At 42.8% G+C, this 18047-nt stretch overlaps 1 protein-coding gene across 4 annotated transcripts in view; it reads left to right on the top strand.

The window, feature by feature from the left end:
- The window catches only part of ralgapa1 (Ral GTPase activating protein catalytic subunit alpha 1), a 210429-nt gene that overhangs the window by 20946 nt on the left and 171436 nt on the right, over nucleotides 1-18047 (top strand). For all 4 annotated transcript variants that reach the window (XM_072267609.1, XM_072267616.1, XM_072267625.1 and 1 more), the window contains exon 3: nucleotides 9299-9348. In XM_072267609.1, coding sequence (XP_072123710.1) covers nucleotides 9299-9348 — 50 coding nt within the window. The remainder of the gene's footprint in view (nucleotides 1-9298; nucleotides 9349-18047) is intronic.

The following is an 18047-nucleotide window of genomic DNA, read 5'->3' on the forward strand; positions in this document are numbered from 1 at the left end:
GGTGGGGTCCAGACCCAAGAACATATTGAAGTGACAGGGCCAAGGTTTGAGAGCTAGAAACGACCCAAAGTTTGATTGATTTAAGCATTGGGCTAGATTAAAAAGGTCAGGGCATCAGATAGAAGTGAGAGATGTGCTGCTTCAACTAGCTGCTCCATGAGGTTTACTTGTCTCTCCGCTGAACTGCAGTGCCTCCTGAATCGGCTACAGTGATGACTGACTTCGTGGCAGTGGACTCACTTCTGCGAACTTCAGCTCTCAGCCTTATTTCCCTACTTTTATTGTTCTGCGCAATTTGTTTTTTTCTGCACGTTGGACCTTTTTTTTTGGTTGGTTCTGTTGTTTTGTGGCTGCCTGTAAGGAGATGAATCTCAAGGTTGTATATACTTTGTACTTTGAACTTGAACTTATAAATGTACCTTGACTGTGTAGGTTTCCTGCAGTGCTTCAGTTTCCTCTTGCGTTCCAAAGACGTGGGTTAGGATTAGTAAGTGCATGTTGGCTCCAAAATCATGGTGACATCCTCTGACTGTATTGGTCAGCAGCAATGCCTTTCATTGTATGTTTTGTTGTACATGTGACAGATGAAGCTAATCTTATAAATCTTATGTAAATACAAAGGGATTGGTTACCTTGCTCCTCAATTAGTTCTGTGGCACTTTAACATCAGATAATAGGAAGAGTTAAAATACTCTATCAAGTTCTGGTTGCTGCACTGTGGAAGGAGGTGCTTGCACTGGAAAGGATGCAGAGGGTGTTCTTCAAAATGTTGCTGGGAATGGAGCCTTTAAGATGAGGGGAGACTGGATAGACTATCTCCTTGAAGTGGAGGAAGCTGGTGGGGTGGGGGGGCTTAATAGTGGTATACCAAAAATACCACTAGGACTAATGATAGAGTAGATGGTAGGAAACTTTTTCCAAAGAATAGGTATCTGAAACGAGGTTTAGATTAAGAGTTAAGAGATTTAGAGGGATCTGAAGAAGAACATTTTCAGCCAAGACAGTGGTTTGTAATCTCGAGTGGATGGTAAAGAGCTTCCTGAGTAGTTGGTAAAGAGCTTCCTGAGTAGTTGGTGAAGACCGATACACTCATATCATTTAGGAAATATCTTGATGAGATGTCTAGTATTGCCAGTGCATAGAAGCTTATGAAGTAAATACTGGGTAAAAGGGATTATATAGATAATGCTTGTTCAGCTTGGAGCTGAATGAGGCTGGTGAACCACTGTCCTATCTCTGCACCGTGACTCTGACTCAGTGAGTGAAGAAAGTAAAGTACCTCCCAGGGGTGGAGGAGGGGGGGTGGTGATTGTGGTGCCTCCACGGTGATAATTCTTTCATTTTTATGTATGATTTGCCTCAGACTATTTTTCTTTGAGCTATGAATCCGAGGGCAACTATAGGGTGATTTGTCAGATTAATGTATGGCTGAGGAGCTGGTGCAGGAGCAGGGATTCAGATTTCTGGACCATTGGGATCCCTTCTGTGAGAGGTACAACATGAACAAATGAGACAGGTTGCATCTGAACCCAAGGGGGACTAATATCCTTGTGGGCAAGTATGTTGGAGCTGTACGGGAAGGTTTAAACTAATTTGACAGGAGGACAGGAACCAGACTGATAAAGATAATAAAGATAAGGATGGGGCAGTTAGTTTACAAACGTAGAGCATAGAATAGTACAGCACAGTACAGGCCCTTCAGCCCACAGTGTTATGCCAGCCCTTAAACCCTGCCTCCCATATAACCCCCCACTTTAAATTCCTCCATGTACCTGTCCAGTAGTCTCTTAAATTTCACTAGTGTATCTGCCGTCACCACTGACTCGGGCAGTGCATTCCATGCACCAACCACTCTGAGCAAAAAAACCGTCCTCTAATATCGCCCTTGAACTTCCCACTCCTTACCTTAAAGCCATGTCCTCTTGTATTGAGCAGTGGTGCCCTGGGGAAGAGGCGCTGGCTGTTCACACTCTCTGTTCCTCTTAAAATCTTGTATACCTCTATCATGTCTCCTCTCATCATCCTCCTCTCCAGAGAGTAAAGCCCTAGCTCCCTTAATCTCTGATCATAATGCATACTCTCTAAACCAGGCAGCATCCTGGTAAATCTCCTCTGTACCCTTTCCAATACTTCCACATCCTTCCTATAGTGAGGCGACCAGAACTAGACACAGTACTCCAAGTGTGGCCTAACCAGAGTTTGATAGAGCTGCATCATTACCTCGCGACTCTTAAACTCTACCCCTTAACTTATGAAAGCTAACACCCCAAAAGTTTTCTTAACTACCCTATCTACCTGTGAGGCAACTTTTAGGGATCTGTGGGAATGTACCTTGAGATCTCTCTGCTCCTCCACACTACCAAGTATCCTGCCATTTACTTTGTAGTCTGCCTTGGAGTTTGTCCTTCCAAAGTGTACCACCGCACACTTCTCCGGGTTGAACTCCATCTGCCACTTCTCAGCCCACTTCTGCATCCTATCAATGTCTCTCTGCAATCTTCAACAATCCTCTACACTATCCACAACACCGCCAATCTTTGTGTCGTCTGCAAACTTGCCAACCCACCCTTCTACCTCCACATCTAGGTCGTTAATAAAAATCACAAAAAGTAGAGGTCCCAGAACAGATCCTTGTGGGACAGCACTAGTCACAACCCTCCAATCCGAATGTATTCCCTCCACCATGACCCTCTGCTTTCTGCAGGCAAGCCAATTCTGAATCCACCTGGCCAAACTTCCCTGGATCCCATGCCTTCTGACTTTCTGAATAAGCTTGTCAAGTGCCTTAATAAAATCCATGTAGATCACATCCACTGCACTACCCTCATCTATATGCCTGGTCACCACCTCAAAGAACTTTATCAGGCTTGTTAGACATGATCTGCCCTTCACAAAGCCATGCTGACTGTCCCTGATCAGACCATAATTCTCTAAATGCCCATAGATCCTATCTCTAAGAATCTTTTCCAACAGCTTTTCCACCACAGACGTAAGGCTCACTGGTCTATAATTACCCGGACTATCCCTACTACCTATTTTGAACAAGGGGACAACATTCGCCTCCCTCCAATCCTCCGGTACCATTCCCGTGGGCAACGAGGACATAAAAATCCTAGCTGGAGGCTCAGCAATCTCTTCCCTTGCCTCATGGAGCAGCCTGGGGAATATTCCGTCAGGCCCCGGGGACTTATCCGTCCTAATGTATTTTAACAACTACAACACCCCTCTCCTTTAATATCAACATGCTCCGGAACATCAACCTCATTAACATTGTCCTCACCATCATCACGTTCCCTCTCATTGGTGAATACCGAAGAAGTATTCATTGAGGACATCGCTTACTTCCACAGCCTCCAGGCACATCTTCCCACCTTTATCTCTAATCGGTCCTACCTTCACTCCTGTCATCCTTTTGTTCACATAATTGAAAAATGCCTTTTGGGGCTTTCCTTTACCCTACTCGTCAAGGCCTTCTCATGCCCCCTTCTTGCTCTCCTCAGCCCCTTCTTAAGCTCCTTTCTTGCTTCCCTACATTCCTCAATAGATCCATCTGATCCTTACTTTGTAAGCCTCATGTATGCTGCCTTCTTCCACCTGACTAGATTCTCCACGTCACTTCTCACTCGTGGTTCCTTCACCCTACCATTCATTATCTTCCTCACCGGTACAAATTTAACCCTAACATCTTGCAAGAGATCCCTAAACATCGACCACAAGTCCATAGTACATTTCCCTGCAAAAACATTATCCCAATTCACACCCGCAAGTTCTGGCCTTATAGCCTCATAATTTGCCCTTCCCCAATTAAAAATTTTCCTGTCCTGATTCTCTTCTTTTCCATGACAATGTTAAAGGCCAGGGAGAGGTGGTCACTGACCACCAGGTGCTCACCCACTGAGAGATCTGTGACCTGACCTGGTTCGTTACCTAATACTAGATCTAGTATGGCAGCAGTCCCCAATCACCGGGCTACAAAGCATGTGCTACGAGGCCGTGAGGAAATGATATGAGTCAGCTGCACCTTTCCTCATTCCCTGTCACGCACTGTTGAACTTGAACATAGGGTGGCCAACTGTCCCGTATTTGCCAGGACACCCCGTATATTGGGCTAAATTGGTTTGTCCCATACTGGACCGCCCTTGTCCTATATTTCCCCTGCTAAGGTAGAGCGTTCGTATGAAACCTTTCGTGCCAAAATGGTTAAAACGAAGAAGCAATTTCCATTAATTTATATGGGAAACAGTTTTGAGCGTTCCCAGACACAAAAAAAAACTACCAAACAACACATAAAACCTAAAATAACGCTAACATACAGTAAAAACAGGAATGATATGATAAATACACAGCCTATATAAAGTAGAAATAATGTATGTACAGTGTAGTTGGGAAGATTAAATCAAAACCGGTCTGTGGGGAAGAAAAATCGGCACGTACACGCATGCGCACGTCACTCATGCGCGCACTCAGGTGCCCACACAAGGCTTCATGGTCATGGTAGTCTTTCTCAGGGTAAGCACTGTCCTGTATTTGACTGCTACTTTTGTCCCTTATTTGGGAGTGAGAAAGTTGGCAACCCTAACTGTGAAAGACATGTTGAGGTGAGTTTAACCCTACTTGAACACCTCTCTCCCCCCACCCCCCACTCGGTCGGCTGGTCCGCAAGAATATTGTCAATATTAAACCAGTCCGTGGTGCAAAAAAGGTTGAGGACCCCTGTAGTATGGCATTCCCCCAGTTGGCCTGTCAACATACTGTGACAGGAATCTGTCCTGGACATACTTAACAAACTCTGCCCTGTCTAAACCATTGGAACTAATCAGGTGCCAATCAATATTAGGGAAGTTAAAGTCACTCATGATAACAACCCTGTTATTTTTGCACCTTTCCAAAACTTGCCTCCCAATCGCCTCAGTATCTCTGCTGCTACCATGGAACCTATAGAATACTCCCAATAGAATAACTGTTCCCTTCCTGTTCCTGACTTCTATCCATACTGACTCAAAAGAGGATCCTGCTACATTACCCACCCATTCTGTAGCTGTAATAGTATCACTGACCAGTAATGCCACCCCTCCTCCCCTTCCCCCCCCCCCCCATGCCTTTTAAAGCACTGAAATCCAGGAATATTGAGAATCCATTCCTGCCCTGGTGCCAGCCAAGTCTCTGTAATGGCCACTACATCATAATTCCATGTATGTATCCAAGCTCTCAGTTCATCACCTTTGTTCCTGATGCTTCTTGCATTGAAGTACACGCACTTTAGCCCTTCTACCTACTACCTTTACATCCTTTATTCTGCTTCTCATTCCTCAAAGCCTCTTTATATGTTAGACCTGGCTTTACTCCATGCACTATACTTGCAGTTCTCGCATGACCTTTATCCTCCTCCACCTCACTATCTGCTCTAGCACTCGGGTTCCCCTCCCCCTGCAAATCTAGTTTAACCCCCCCCCCCCCGAAGCAGCACTAGCAAACCTTCCTGCAAGGATGTTAGTCCTCCTCCAGTTCAGGTGCAACTCGTCCCGTCAGAACAGGTCCCATCTTCCCTGGAACAAGGCCCAATTGTCTGGAAACATGAAGCCCTCCCTACTGCACCAACTCCTTAGTCACGTATTTAACTGCACTATCTTCCTATTTCCTAAACAGAGGCAGTGTGTCGTGAGACTGCTAGCAAAGACAGGCTGATGATTGGGCAAAATTGCAGTCACTGGGATGAGTTGCAACATAAAAGGTGGAGAAGATCGTAAAGAGTGAATACAGGACAAAAGGTGTTATACTTGACTGTGCGCAGTATACGGAATAAGGCAGATGAACTTGTAGGACAGTTACAGATAGGCATATATGACATTGTGAGCATCTCCGAATTGTGGCTGAAAGAAGATTATAGCTGGGAGCTTAACTTCCAAGGATACATATTGTATTGTAAGGACAGGCTGGTAACCAGAGGAGGTGGAGTGGTTCTGTTGGTTTAAAAAAAATATGAAATCAAATCATTAGAAAGAAGTGACAATGGATCGGAAGGTGTAAAATTGTAGGTGGTCAAGCTAAGATGAAAAGACCCTGATTGGAGTTATACACAGACTTCCAAGCAGTAGCAAAGATGTGATTTACAAATGCAATGAGAAATAGAAAATGCACGTCAATAGGGCAATGTTTACAATAGTCATGGGGGATTTCAGTTTGCAGGTAGATTTGGAAAATCAGGCTGGGGCTGCATCCCAAGAGGGGGAGTTTGTAGAATGCTTACAAGGTGGCTTTTTAGAGTTGCTTGTGGTGGAGCCCACTAGGGTATCAACTCTTCTGAATTGGGTGTTGTACAACAAATCAGAATTCATTAGAGAGCTTAAAGTTAAGAAGCACTTAGGCAGTGATATGATAGAATACACCCTGAAATTTGAGAAGGAGAAGCTAAAGTCAGATGTGTCAGTATTACAAGGAATTACAGAAGCACAAGAGAGGAGGTGGCCAAAATTGATTGGAGGAGAATACTAGCATGGATGACAGCAGCACAGCAATGACTGAGGTTTCTGGGAGCAATTTGGAAGGTGCAAAGAAGTACTCTAAAGGCAGGATTATGCAACTATGGCTGAGAAGAGAAATCAAAACCAACAATAAAGACAGAGAAGGCTTATAATACAGCAAAAATTAGTGGGAAGTTAGAGGATTGGGAAGCTTTTAAAAATCACCAGTCGGCAACTAAAAGGTCCAAAAGAAGGAAAAGGTGGGATGCGAAGATGTTAGCCAACAATGTTAAAAGGGATATCAAAAGTTTCTTCAGATATATCATGTAAAAGAGTGGATGACCACAAGAATGGATATCAGACCACTGGAAATGATGCTAGAGAGGTAGAAATGGGAGCCAAGGAAATAGCGGGCAAACTGAATAAGTATTCTCTGAAAGACACTAGTAGTCTGCTGGAAGTTGGAGTGTGTCGGGGCAGAAATGAGTGAAGTTGCCATTACTAGGGAGAAGGTGCTTGAGAAACTGAAAGGTCTGAAGGTAGATAAGTCTCTTGGAGCGGATGGTCTATACCCTAGGGTTCTGAAGGAGGTGGCTGAAGAAATTGTGGAGGTATTAGTAATGATCTTTTGAGAATCAATAGATTCTGGCATGGATCTGGAGGACTGGAAAATTGGAAATGTCACTCCAATCTTCAAGGGAAAAAAGGAAAATATAGGCGATTTAGTCTCAAACAACAGGAATTCTGCAGATGCTGGAAATTCAAGTAACACGCATAAAAGTTGCTGGTGAACGCAGCAGGCCAGGCAGCATCTCTAGGAAGAGGTGCAGTCGACGTTTTAGGCCGAGACCCCTCGTCAGGACTAACTGAAGGAAGAGTGAGTAAGGGGTTTGAAAGTTGGAGGGGGAGGGGGAGATCCAAAATGATAGGAGAAGACAGGAGAGGGAGAGATGGAGCCAAGAGCTGGACAGGTGATAGGCAAAAGGGATACGAGAGGATCATGGGACAGGAGGTCCGGGAAGAAAGACGGGGGGGGGGGGGGGGAGTTGGACCCAGAGGATGGGCAAGGGGTATATTCAGGGGGACAGAGGGAGAAAAGGGAGAGTGAGAGAAAGAATGTGTGTATAAAAATAAGTAACAGATGGGGTACGAGGGGGAGGTGGGGCATCAGCGGAAGTTAGAGAAGTCAATGTTCATGCCATCAGGTTGGAGGCTACCCAGACGGAATATAAGGTGTTGTTCCTCCAACTTGAGTGTGGCTTCATCTTTACAGTAGAGGAGGCCGTGGATAGACATGTCAGAATGGGAATGGGATGTGGAATTAAAATGTGTGGCCACTGGGAGATCCTGCTTTCTCTGGCGGACAGAGCGTAGATGTTCAGCAAAACGGTCTCCCAGTCTGCATCGGGTCTCGCCAATATATAAAAGGCCACATCGGGAGCACCGGACGCAGTATATCACCCCAGCCGACTCACAGGTGAAGTGTTGCCTCACCTGGAAGGACTGTCTGGGGCCCTGAATGGTGGTAAGGGAGGAAGTGTAAGGGCATGTGTAGCACTTGTTCCGCTTACACGGATAAGTGCCAGGAGGGAGATCAGTGGGGAGGGATGGGGAGGACGAATGGACAAGGGAGTTGCGTAGGGAGCGATCACTGCGGAATGCAGAGAGAGGGGGGGGAGGGAAAGATGTGCTTAGTGGTGGGATCCCGTTGCAGATGGCGGAAATTACGGAGAATAATATTTTGGACCCGGAGGCTGGTGGGGTGGTAGGTGAGGACCGGGGAACCCTATTCCTAGTGGGGTGGTGGGAGGATGGAGTGAGAGCAGATGTACGTGAAATGGGGGAGATGCGTTTAAGAGCAGAGTTGATAGTGGAGGAAGGGAAGCCCCTTTCTTTAAAAAAAGGACATCTCCCTCGTCCTAGAATGAAAAGCCTCATCCTGAGAGCAGATGCGGCGGAGACGGAGGAATTGCGAGAAGGGGATGGCGTTTTTGCAAGAGACAGGGTGAGAAGGGTGTGTGTTGCTTGAATTTCCAGCATCTGCAGAATTCCTGTTGTTTATGGATTAATTATCTTTTTTTCATGAACTTCACACTCCTAAATTAAAATACATTGAAGAAAATAAAAGCAAGCTATCTGATCTGAATTTTATAACTTTCCATGACAGCTTACTAGGGAATATGTTGCAGTGAGCAAGCTAATATTTTATCCTTTTAAGAGTTTTCTTTTGATATGGCAATAGTTCTCACATGACTGCTTTACAGCACTAAATTAAGAAGCAACAAACTTCTGGAAGCAGAAATCATAAAGAAAAATCCTAAAAGTACACATCAGGGCACACAACAAGTATGAATTAAAAAGTGGATGTTTTGTGTTGATAATCTGTTGTAAGAACCATCTTTCTCATCATTGTTGACCAGGGCTAGGACACTCTACTGAATTAAAAATTGAAAGCTTGTAGCACGTTGATCTACAGTACTTCTAGGGTGGCATGACTTGGATGTCAAGAGAGAGTGATCAAATAGTCCATGATGAATGTGCAACTGCAAAACACAACTTCTCATGATAACTTTATCGTTTGGTTATAACTAAACTGTAATTGGTTCTCCCTATATCCCAAACAAAATTGGCATTCTCGCAACAATTTGCAGATTTCATTTGAATTTTAAACTACAAACACTCACAATATTTTGGCAAAATCCTCCAAGAATTGTGCCATAATTTATAATGTTTTACATTGCACCATCCAACTGTGCAGAATAAATGTCTAGTAGCTAGTAAATTCTAGCTACCAAAATATTTTGCAAAGTAACCTGGTGTATTTGATGTTGTTTCAGGTCATAAATCACAGAGGGAAGAATTGGACTCTATTCTTTTTATTTTTGAGGTAAGAATGCTGGAAACTTGTAAATGTTAATGTTTTATTCCAGAAGGGATTTATTTATTCGACTTCATGAGGCACTCAGTTTTTATGCATATCAAAATGCAATTCATTCCTAACAGGTATAAGAAGGTGAATACTGTCTACATTTTTAAATTTCTCAGTGTTGTGCTACTTTTTTTTTGCATTCTGTTCTTGTTAAAACTTAAAATAGGCATTCAAGTACTGAAAATGCTAACTTAATTTTGTTGATTTCATGTTAGATGGTTCATAGTTGTATTCTACATCTGTCTGGTTTCCCATGGTATTATGTATAGTGATTTGAGATAAGTTGGATTTGGATGCATCTAACTGATATCTTGAACATCTCTGGAACAGTTGATTCTCCCCGCAGGCTTTAAGGCAACCACCATCATCCCGGTGCCCAAGAGGCAACTATAACCTGCCTCAATGGCACTGACCTGAACAATAATGAAGTGTTTTGAGCTCCTTGTTATGGATCACGTTAAATCCTGCGACATTGGGCCCTTTCTGGTTAGCTTATCGCTCACATTGGTCCATTGATGATGCCATAGCTTTTGCACTCCTCTGTCAAGTCCTACTTGGAAAATGGTGCCTCGTATGCCAGGATGCTGTTCATTGACTTCAGTTCAGTGTTTAATATGATCATCCCTCAAGCTGGTTGGTAAACTGGTGTCATTGGGTCTCAACACCTCTCTGTAACTGGATCTTGGACTTCTTGACAGAAAGGCCACACTCTGTTTGTGTTTTCAGAAATATCTCTAGCTCCATCACGCTGAGCACTGGCTGTCCCCCGCACCCCAACAACTGCATACTCATCTGCTACTGACACATGACTACCCTGCTAGATCCAGTTGAAACTGGAACATCAGATTCACTGATGACACAAGAGTGGTTGGCCTCATCGACAACGATGACGAGACAGCATACAGAGGGGAGGTAGAGTGGCTGGTAGAATGGTGCAGGCACAACGACTTATCTCAAAGTGGACAAGCCCAGCGATGTGATTGTGGACCAAGTTTGTGGGAGTGCACGTAATGGATGATCTCACCTGGTCCTTCAACACCACCTCTTTGGACAAGACAGCACAGCAATGTCTCTACTTCCTAAGGAGACTGAGGCAAGTGACACCGCCCCCACCCCCATTCTAACCAATTTTTAGGGAAGCACCATCGAGAGTGTCCTAGCTACATCACTATCTGGTATAGGAGTTGTAAGGCGTCTGACCACAGGTCTCTACAAGGGATGGGGATGACTGCTGAGAGGATCATTGGCGTCTCTCTTCCACCCATCAGAGATGCTTATCAGGAACTCTACATAAGCAGGGCCCTTAGCATTGTCAATGATCTCTCTCATCCATCAAACAATTTGACTCCCTACCATCAGACAGGAGGTACTGTAACATTAAGACAAGAACTGTTAGGATGTGAAACAGCTGCTTCCGCCAGTCTGTAAGACTACTGAACTTGTTGCCACCACCCAGGTCTCATCGCGTATGAAACGCCAGTAGCGTTATACTGTTTACTTTTTAAACATGTCATAAATGTGCCTTATCATTTATTACTTGTAGTAATATTACTGTGTGTGTTTGTGCGTGAGTTATATGTACTGTGTTGTACACCTTGGTCCACAAGAACGTTGCTTCATTTGGCAGTATACATATGCAGACATCCCACCTCTCCTGGAAATTCCAGGAGTCTCCCGCATATTGATAGCGGCTCCCTGACGCCCACAAATTATATACAATATCCCGGAAATGGATTTTTTTTTGAGAGCGAGAGAGAGACTGACAGATTATGAACGAGTGGCAGATGTAGCAAGAGAGTGGCAGAGAGAGCATCCTGATTGGTCTCTCTTTGTGCTAAGTAGACCTATCAGTTTTCTCTGTAGGCTGGCTTTACAGTCGACCTTTCTCTCTCTTTCATTGTCCATCATTCAAAAAGTGAGAATCAGAAGTCATCTCATATTGAGAAGAGGCTGAAAGACCCCCAAGTGAAAATATACACATGCTTTCTACATAATGTCACACAATGTTTCGACAAATTCAATTTGATTTTTCAAAACAAGGCACCTATCCTCTTCAAATTGGATCAGAGTGTATAGAAGAGCTCCTGCATGACATAGCAAGCAGATTTATTGAGCCAAAGGTATTGAGAGAACAGAACATTCAGGAGATAGATGTGAGCAACCCTGAAATTCACCGCCCAGATGAAGTGCTTTTTATTGGGTACCTGGCAAGGAGGCAGTTCTTAAGCGAGGAAGCACAAGAGATCCCCCCCTTACAAGGCAAAGCAGTTCTTCAAAGATGCCACGGCATTCTATGTCAGGTGCTTTCAAAACATCTTGGCTTTGGGAGAAAGCTTTCCAAATATGATGAAGGCAGATGCAAGAGAACAGCTCCACTTGGAAGTCCTGGATTATGTCTCAACTAACTTTGAGATTCAAAGAGCGCTGCCAGTTGATGAAGCTGCTTTTGGTGCTGCCAAATTCTAATTGTGATGTAGAAAGGACATTCAGCGTGGTGCGTCACATTAAGGCAGAATTCAGAAGTCAGCTGTCTCACAAAACACTTGTGGATCTGATGTCTTGCAAAATTAACATTCATTGACACAGATTGCTATGAGGTTGAGACTTACGGCAAAATGCTCAAATCTGCTAAGCAAGCCACATCACAGTACAAGGAAAGTTTGCAAAAGAAATAGAAAAGCTATTTGCATTAGCACGTAGCTATTAGCATTGACACTGCCAGCAAAATACTCAACAAGGAATGTGTGTGTGTGTGTGTGTGTGTATATTTTTTTTCTCAATATGTGATCAAATAAATTGTGGTCGTTCATAATCAAATGTCCTGTATACACACCCTTGGAGTTCGACTGGTGTGGGGGGGGGGATATGGGGTTGTGGGGGTGGTGGTGCTACCTCCCTGAAATGAGTTTTTGCAGGGTGGGATGTCTGCATATGTACGGTTGAATGACAAACTACACTTGGACTTGATTTGTTAACGATGGGTAAAGATTGGACAACAGAGAAATGGTGACAAGAAATGATAAGCAGAAAATGGTGGGAGAAATGAAAGGGTGTCACTAAATTCCATGAGAGAATGTAGAAATTACTCTTAAGTGTGAATTAAATCTATGTGAGGTGAGAATCTAAATAAATCAGCCATTCTTTGATGAAACTGATAACCTCTGCAAGATCAGCAGGTGTGGGAGTGTCATTGACTACAAGTTTTACTCCATTTCTCTAACCATGGCTTCTTTGTCACTGGGTTTAACTCCTGGAACTCCTGCTGATGGCATTGGGTCAGTACATTCACCAGAGAAACTGGACTGGTCCGAGAAAGTATATCACTCACGCTGCAAAAAATTCAGGGATAGGTAGTCATGGTGTTGACAGCGATGTTGGAAGTGGAGATGATGTTGACGTTGACTATATTGTTGAAAGATGAATGTTCACAATTTTTAACATTTATAACATTATTTTTCAGTTGGAACTATTTTCTCAGTCATATCATGAGGTTGATCTATATTGGAGTTATTTTGTTGTATAATGTTGCTAACCGCTCGCTATGCAGAACCTATTCTCCTTGACATTCTGGGAGCTGCAAAGAAAAGGACCATCACGGAGGCTGCTGAGCGAGCTTCCAGATGCTGCTGGGACACAAGCCAGGACCTGATCAACACCGGCTGGGTACCTGGGCGAGTGTGTCTGATGTTGAAAGACCCAGAACACCCGATGACCCCTGGTTATATCACTGATGTGTCCCGAGCATCCTAGGATGTGTCTCAGCATCAGGAGCTATTATTTAACAATGAGCAGCATTAACTTGTCTATAGCAAATGTTTCTGAAGGAATCACTGTTATTCAGTGGTTCACAGGTCAGAACTTACTAAACCTCTTCTGGAGCCTGAATATTTTCTGAACTCTTCGGCAGTATACTGTGGAACTTAACTCTGAAGCTATATAAAGTGTGCTTAGCATTGGATCATGATTCCCTATTTGGAGATTTAGAAAGAAATAACAATGTTAGTTTTTATTTTAATGCTCCTGTATAACAGACTGAAGGTGAAGTTCCATTTGCAGACTTGCCTCCAGCCAAAGGTCTCTTTTGGTATACCAGCAGTGGTCTTGCTTTGTCGTGTGAACCATAAGATCATAGGACAGAAGAGCAGAATTAGGCCATTCAGCCCATCAGGTCTGCACCACTATTCCATCATGGCTGATCACTGATCCTACTCAACCCCATACACTGCCTTCTTGGCATATCCTTTGATGCCCTGACCAATCAGGAAACTATCAACTTCTGCCTTAATTATACCCAAGGATTTGGTCTCCACTGTAGTCTGTGGCAGAACATTCCACAGATTCACTGCGCTCTGGCTAAAACAAGTTCCTCCTTTTCTCTGTTCTGAAAAGTTACCCCTCAATTTTGAGGCAGTGCCCTCTAGTTCTGGATACTCCCACCATAGAAAACATCCTGTCCACATCCATCCCATCTAGTCCTTTCAATATTCGGTAGGTTTCAGTGAGATTTCCCCCGCATTCTTCTAAATTCCAGTGAGTACAGGCCCAAGGCTGCCAAATGCTCCTCATATGTTAACCCCTTCATTCCCGGAACCATCTTCGTGAACCTCCTCTGGACTCTCTCAAATGACAACACATCCCTTGTGTTTCTGAGACAACACGTCTGTTCTGACTGTTGACAATACTCCAAGTGTGGCCTGCCTAGTGTTATATAAAGGCTCCGCATTATCTCCTTGCTCTTATATCCTATTCCCCTTGAAATTAATACTAACATTGCATTTGCCTTTTTTTTTTAACCACAGGCACAACCTGGAAATTAACTTTCTGGGATGCTTGCCCAAGAGCTCCCAAGTCCCTCTGCACCTCTGATGTTTGAACCTTCTCCCCATTTATATAATAGTCTGTACTATTGTTCCTTTCACCAAGATGCATTATCGTACATTTCCTAACACTATTCCATCTGCCACTTTTTTCCCCCATTCTTCCAATTTGTCTAAATCCGGCTGCAATCACATTGCTTCCTCAGCACCACCTCCACCTTTCTTCATATTATCCGCAAATTTTGCTACAAAGCCATCAATTCCATTATCCAGTCCAATGACAATGTAAAAAGCAGTGGTCCCAATACTCACCACTAGTCACTGGCAGCCAAGCAGAGAAGGCCCCTTTTTATTCCCACTTGCTGCCTCCTGCCTGTTGGCCATTCCTCTCCATGCCAGTATCTTTCCTGTAACACCATAGGATTTTATCTTGTTACAGCCTCATGTGTGGCACCTTATCAAATCCCTTCTGAAAATCCAAGTAAGTGACATCCACGGCCTCTCTTTTGTTCACCCTGCTTGTTACTTCCTTGAAGAACTCTTAACAGATTTGTCAGGCGGGATTTCCCTTTACAGAAACCATGCTGGCTTTGACTTAGTTTATCATTAGTACCAAGTACCTCATCCTCAATAATAGACTCCAACACTTTCCCAACCACTGCGGTTAGGCTAATTGGCTTATAATTGCCTTCCTCCCTTTTTAAAGAGTAGAGTGACATTTGCAATCTTTCAGTCTTCCAGGACCATGCCAGAATCAAGTGATTCTTGAGAGATCATGGCCAATTCATCCGTTAAATCTCTTCAGCAATCTCTCTTAGGACTCTGGGACCTAGTCCTTCTGGTCCAGGTGACTTGTCTTTCTTAAGACCTTTCAGTTATCTCTGTCAGTATCCTCCTGTCTCTGTAATTTCCTTTAGTCCATTGTGATACTGATACATATGACTTGTGCTTCTCCCTCTCAAATTGTAGTATCCACAGTGAACAAAGTTAGTACAGACACGGGGAGGTCATAGGGTGTGTATATTTGACAGGATGATTAGATCACAGATTAGCTCACTATGTTGTTTTGTTGTAATCATTCAGTTGTATAAACATATGCTTACAACACCATCTACAGCCTTTGCACAATATTCAAAATCTTGTAAACAAGTCTATTTCCAACTGCACACTGACTTGAACAGGTTTTTGTTAATCCCAGAAAGTACCTTCTCACAAAAATTAATATATGTATGGTGTTTTAGTTGACATCTTTTCCTTTGACATTGAGATTTGGAGACTTTGGAGACTTTGGAAACTTATGAATGGAATACATCTGAACAACAAAATAAATGTGGAAGTCTGAAAATGTAAAATAAAGACATGTTGAAAGTACCTAGAACCTGTAGAGAGAAAAGACTGATTGTGATGCGGCATTCATTTTCACAGGAAAAAGAGAGTGAAACAGTTCATTTGAATAACATTATAGGTTGATGGGCAACTCAGTTAACACTTTCTCTTGTCCATTTGTTTTCATTTATTCTGATGTCCAATTAGAACGTAGAATAAAAAACTGCAACACAGGAGCAGACTCTTATTGGACAGCATCAGTGCTGGCCATAATGTCACTCCAAACTAATACCATCTACTTGCTTATTGTCTTAATTTTTCCTCCATTCTGCATCTCTTCACGAGCCTGTCTTAGTGCCCTTGAACATTACGATCATTTCAGCTTTTTATGTATGCATCAAGAGTGCTTTAATTTGAAGTATACACGTATGAAAATGTACCATGTCTTTAAAGGCCTGGCTTTTACTGAATTGCTTTAAACATTTCAAATGTCAAAGCCTGTTCTTTTATAAATGCTGACTGACCTGACTTTCCAAGGATTTCAACTTGTATTGTGTAATTACATATTATACGAGCGTAATGCTAATATTGTAATGCTCCGGCTGTTGGGCTTCATGTTCACTAATATGATGAACTGATAAGCGAGGCTTGTGGCATACTCCCAGCTGCTCCAGAATGAGGTTGTAAGGACTCAATTTTGGTTCAGAATGTTGTAGTTCACTTCATTTGTTTTCAAGATTTGTGCGTTTTTTTGCTTTCTCTTGCATTCTGGTGTTGGTCTTTCATTTTTTTTCTTTAATTTGGTTCTCCCGGATTTCTTGCTTTGTGGCTACCTGTAAGCAAACAAATCTGAAGGTTGCATAATTTCTACATTCTTCAGTAATAAATGTACTTCGAAATTTGAAATGAAATATATTAACTCAATTTGTTTTATTTTGAAACTACTAAGCTAGTAACTCTGTGCAATAGTGTGATACCTTAAATTTAATAAGATAAAGCATGCAATGAGTTTGGAGGCGAGAAGACTACAACTAGCGGGACTGTCTACGCCACCCCGAGCTACCTGCCAGCCTAGTTATCATATGGGAGCCCAAGCACGGGAGGATGAACCCTGGGTGCCCTCCCAAGACTATGGTCAACATGCTCCTAGAAGACAGCGGCGCAGCTAATGTAGATGAACAGAACACACTGAGGGAGAGGGAGAAGTGGAGAGTCCGTCATCGTGCCCGATGCTGGCTCCCTAAGCCGGAGTCGACGTAGTAGTAGTAGAGTTTGGACGACAGCTGGTGAGGGGCAACAATGGATTTAAGGACTAAAGAGCAAAGCAAATCACTTCAATGTAAACATTAACATATTTACATTAATTTTATGGTTGTATATATCATTAAAAGAATGTACACTTGATTCCATGGAGCAAAACACTACCCACTCAGTCACTTGAAAAACAGTATTTATATTGATTGCATCTAATATACTTTGCTATTAAACCAATATATCTGATGTACAGGAGATCAGCTATTATAAGTTGACATGTATTTCGTCGGGTCCAATTTGTCATTACCAGGTGCCAACTTGCCCTGGAAACACTTTCTCCTTTTACACCAAATGAAACCTCTTCCCTTCCATGAGTACACCACCAAAACATTTCATGCATAACCGTAAATGTTTTATAGAATTCCATTTCTTTATAGTGATTATTTAGTATTTTTTTAACCATTGAAGGAATTTTATCTACACATCTTGAAAATAAGAACAGTGTAATTCAAATACTTGGGTGCAAGTTAGTAGGTGCAGTATTATGGATATTATCCTTCAAAGTTCAAAGCAATTTTATTGTCGTGACATAAGTATGTATATGTCATTAAATACTACCCTGAGTTTCATTTTCTTGTGGGCATTTGTAGATACGAAGAAACGATAAAATTATTGAAAGTTACACAAACAAAGACTGGCAAACAGCTAATGTGTAAGAGAAGACAATCTGTGCAGTCAGATAAAACAAATGATAATAAATATAAGCTGGAGCGAGAAAGTTGAGAACATAAGTTTAGAGTCCTTAAAAGTGAGTCCATAGGTTTTGAAATCAGTTCAGTGTAGTGATGAGTGAAGTTATCCATGCTGATTTAAGAGCCTCATAGCTGAAAGTTAATAACTTCCTGAACCTTGTGGTGTGAGACCTAAGGCTCCAGTACCTCCTTCCAGTGCAGCAGCGGGAAGACAGCATGACTTGCATGATTGGGGTCCTTAATTATGGATTCTACTTTCTAGTGGCAGCATTCCTTGTAGATGGGTTCAATGGTTGGGAGGGCTTTTCATGTAATGGACTGGGCTATATCCACCACTTTTCGTAGGCTCGTACTTACTGTAATTATTGTGTTTTGAATTATTAATGTATTCTAAAATACTGAATCTTCATTTAAATTGGGTAAAGGAAGGATCAAATGGTAAACAAGTTTTTGACCTTGAACTGAACTTGTGTGTATTCAGCTAGTGTTGCCGTGCCCATGGCAGAGT

Source organism: Mobula birostris, chromosome 1 (assembly GCF_030028105.1).
Source record: "Mobula birostris isolate sMobBir1 chromosome 1, sMobBir1.hap1, whole genome shotgun sequence".
Lineage (NCBI taxonomy): Eukaryota > Metazoa > Chordata > Chondrichthyes > Myliobatiformes > Myliobatidae > Mobula > Mobula birostris.